Source organism: Photinus pyralis, unplaced genomic scaffold (assembly GCF_008802855.1).
Source record: "Photinus pyralis isolate 1611_PpyrPB1 unplaced genomic scaffold, Ppyr1.3 Ppyr1.4_LG1, whole genome shotgun sequence".
Classification (NCBI taxonomy): Eukaryota; Metazoa; Arthropoda; class Insecta; order Coleoptera; family Lampyridae; genus Photinus; species Photinus pyralis.
In genome coordinates this window covers 47,910,175-47,914,221 of record NW_022170249.1, presented here as the reverse complement: position 1 = coordinate 47,914,221, position 4,047 = coordinate 47,910,175, and the positions used below count along the sequence as shown (strand labels likewise).

General features: G+C 35.0%; 1 protein-coding gene across 1 annotated transcript; it reads right to left on the bottom strand.

Moving 5' to 3' along the window:
- Window positions 1-738: 738 nt before the first annotated feature.
- On the bottom strand, window positions 739-2,360 carry LOC116162018. The gene is made up of 5 exons (XM_031475535.1): window positions 2,176-2,360; window positions 2,005-2,117; window positions 1,807-1,890; window positions 1,500-1,649; window positions 739-873 (listed from the first exon to the last, which is right to left on the bottom strand). The coding sequence occupies exons 1-5, from the start codon at window positions 2,228-2,230 to the stop codon at window positions 739-741; spliced, it is 537 nt and encodes a 178-aa protein (XP_031331395.1). The 5' UTR covers window positions 2,231-2,360.
- Between the last annotated feature and the right edge of the window lie 1,687 nt (window positions 2,361-4,047).

Sequence of the window (4,047 nt, the reverse complement as noted above, 5' to 3'; positions counted from 1 at the left end):
GCGTAATTTAGGGTATGCTTCCAAATCTGTTCCACTTTTTAATCGCAGCATTGCTTTAAAGTTTTGAATGAATGCACCAAAATATAGAAGATACCTTTGACATTTCCTTCATATATGCCAGCATTATGGATGCATTTAAGACTGTATTCGTAAGTAACTTCCTATTCATCCATGGAAACAACTTTCATATTCTTTATAATAGGCTTTACTGGAGTTGGATTTTATACCTACCAACGTTTGTTTAGATTTTACAACAATCGATTTAATGGACGGTGTATTATCTTTTTCAACGGAAATCGTTTAATTCACAAAGACGATGATTTTTATAAGCAAACGTCAAGTGACATTTCCATGGCAATCGTGAAATTACGAACACCCAGCTCACTTAATTAGACATGTATTCGAGTATAACGTCAATATGACTTCATTGTATTTCCTATTTTTCAATTATACTGCAGGTATAATAACAAATACTATAAGATACACGTGTATATGGTCTTTAAAGCACTTGCAACGTTAAAGGCACTCCGCTTTGCGTCGTGCCCTTAAACTCGTTGCGCGTGCTTTAAAGACTTGATTATACACTTGTATCTTAATATACTATTAAAATTGCATGTTGCATCCTCAATTTTAGTGAGTCCTAACCTTTGCTCTGATCAGAATTATCAGGAAACTGCGAAAGAATTGCTGTATAGTTTTGTCAAACAAAGCAAAAAGTTATATGGTGCTGATTTTATTTCACATAATGTACACTGTCTTTTGCATTTGGTGGATGACAGGAATCGGTTTGGCCCACTTGATAACTTTAGTGCATTCCCCTTCGAAAATTACATGAAAACACTTAAGAGAATGGTTAGAAAAACTCACCAACCACTGCAACAAGAGTAAGAAGATCGCAAGAGTCTTGGTATTCAAGAAATACTGCACCAGACACTGGTGAAGAACAAAATTCACGTAATGAAGAATGTTCTGTGAGAACTCTAGAATGGATAATCAAAACTAATAATGCAGATTGCTATTTTGAATTAGAGTCTGGTGAAATAGGCAAAGCAAAATGCATATTCTTCCAACAAAATAAAAAAATTGTTACTGCAAATTTTTTTAAAACTAAACAAAGTTTTTACACTGTTCCGTTGGATTCATCTGCGTTAGGAATCTTTCTATGTTCAGATTTGTCTATCGAAGATCAACTTATTGATTCACAATATATAAAGTGTAAAGTAATGCTGTTACCTTTTGATCAGAAATTTGTTTCATTTCGTATGTTACATACCATATAATTTAAAAAATTATCAAAGTCCTCGTTTGAGATCGAAGGGACTTCAGCGCATTTTTGTGTGGCAGATCAGTATTCTATTAGCCACTTTCGATTCAACCGTCAATAACAGATCTTGTCGAAGGCTACTACATTCACTAACCGCTTCCCACTTTCCTCGTGCACCCGCAATTCGCTTTTAAAGATTTGACTCCACCATCAGGAAGATCGTGTCGGGGGCTACCACATTCCCNAAATCTGCTGTAACTGGATACGAGTTCATGTTACTGTCGATCCCATCATCAATATCAGAAGCATCGGAGGGTGAGTAATCAGGATCTACATATGAATCATCATCGTTGTCAGTAATAAATTCCCCTGGTTCGAGATTGGTCTAAAACAAAAACTCGGTTGTTATCTCTGTCTCACTAAGATATGTAGTTAGCCTATTGGTAAAACCGACATTGCTTAAAAAAGTTTTGGCTTGTGTTATCATTGTTTCCTGTCGATCTGCATTTTCTAAAAAAATGAATAAGATAAAAACCACTCACCGCATTAGTTTCAATCGTAATGTTCTGCAAAGTTGCGTAATTATTCGAATCGTTATCCTCAATCAGTTGGATCTCATTGGATACCTAAAACCAATTTAGCAATAATACATTTTAATAATAATATTGTTTGGTAATCTATTCAATCGCAAAATTTAGAATTTGAGTGCCGTTTATTCCATTATGTACAAGTATACTTACAATAGGAGTTAAAGGTTGTAATGACATTTCAGGTGAACAATAACAGTTATTATCAGCTATTGAACTTGTAGGTAATGTTGACTCACTTCTCTGTTTCTTATCAACATTATCAGCTAAAAAATATAACTTTAATCCTCAATGCAACATAAATATGTGCAAAAGTGAACTTACAATTTTGAGATGCGAGTCCGCAGTTTCTCAGAATTTGAAGCGTCCTTTTATTCATTTTTATTGTTCATAAACAACACCACAAAAAGAATACCGTTACACTAAAATTTGAGGTTAAAACATGTGCAGCATAATAATTAATTAAGGCCAATGTCCAAAAGTTAATTCATGTAAAAGGGCTAATGTCCATCATGATGGACATTGGCCTTTATCACAATTAATATGAAACGGCCAAAGTCCATCGTTGAGGACATTAGCCCTTTTTCTATGAAACTCAAATGGACTTACGCCCTAATGGGAATTCACTATATTGAATATTAGCATACCGTGGAGATTGGCCTTTTTTTATATGAAAGTATGGAAGGCGACAACACTGTCTATGACATAAGCCCCAAACCGTAATTTATGGACATTGGCCCTTTTTCTTCCAAGGTACAGCATTGTGGAAATCTACCCGATGAGAATCAGCAGACGTTTGAGGAAGCAATTCAAGACGACGGAATGGAAAGACGCAATTGAAAATGAAATTTCAAATCTCACGAGAAACAAAACGTGGGAGATAAACTTCCAGAAGGTCGATTCCAGGTGGGTCTTCACACAAAGTTTATACAAGGACGAATGATTAAGAAAGCAAGACTTGTGGCGCGAGGGTACCAGCAAACAAACGGAAGTCGAAGAAGAAATTTACGCGTTCGTTGCTAGAATGATGACACTTTGTTCTGTTAACATTGACTGTGGAACAGGATTTCGAAAGAAATTCATCAGATGGATGTGAAGTGTGCGTTCTTAAATGGCGAGTTAAAAACACCAGTGTACATGTACACACCTAAAGGTTTGACGACAGAATCAGGTCACATACGTAAACTCAACAAAGCTTTGTACGGTTTAAAGCAAAGCCCAAGGTGTTGGTATAATCGATTGAACACTTTTTAGTTAGTAGAAATTTTAAATGATCACCTGATGATCCATGTTTGTATGTGAGGAAATTAATTTATTTACTAATTTGGGTCGATGATCTTTTATTAGTTTTAGGAAACCAAGCGAAATTACAAAATATTAAAGAGGAGTTATCAAAGCAATTTGAGATGACAGATTTAACAAAAGGTAAAACAATATTTTTAGGATTGGAGATTAAAAAATTTGAAAAATGTCTAATTATTGCTCAAGGCACTTTAATACAGAAGGTGCTTGACAATTTGGTATGACAAATTGTAAACCCTCAAATTTGCCTATGCAACCAAAATTGAATTTAAAAAGGGATGAAAAGTGCACAAATCTTGATTTACCATATAAACAATTGATAGGGTGTTTAATGTATATTATGTTAGGCACCAGACCAGATTTACGTTACACTGTAACGTATTTTAGTCAATTTCAGTCGTGCTACAATTTAACGCATTGGAAATATTTAAAAAATGTGTTAAGATACTTGAGAGCAAAGAAACAGCCTGTCGTAGCACTCTCTATTGCCGAGGATGAGTATGTCGCTTTATCAAATTGTGCTACAGAATGTTTATTTGTTATACAACTATTGGAGAGTGTTACTCAATTTAAGGTAACTCCTATTGAGATATATGAGGATGATCAATCTTGAATAAAGATGGCTATGACACTTGAGACAAAAAGATCGAAAATGTAGTCTTATTTGATATTTACGCTTATGGTTGTTAAATCATGTGTTGGTTATAGTTAATCTATGATTAGCGCAAAATTCTATTAACCGGTCCCCCCTCTCATTCCTGTTTCCTAACCGGTAAGGTCCTACTATGTTGTCTTCTCCACTTTCTCATACTACCGCATTCCAGTCTCCCGTGATGATTAAATTCTCTTCCCCCCTTATTCCTTTTAACGCGCTTTCTAGCTCTCCGTATACCT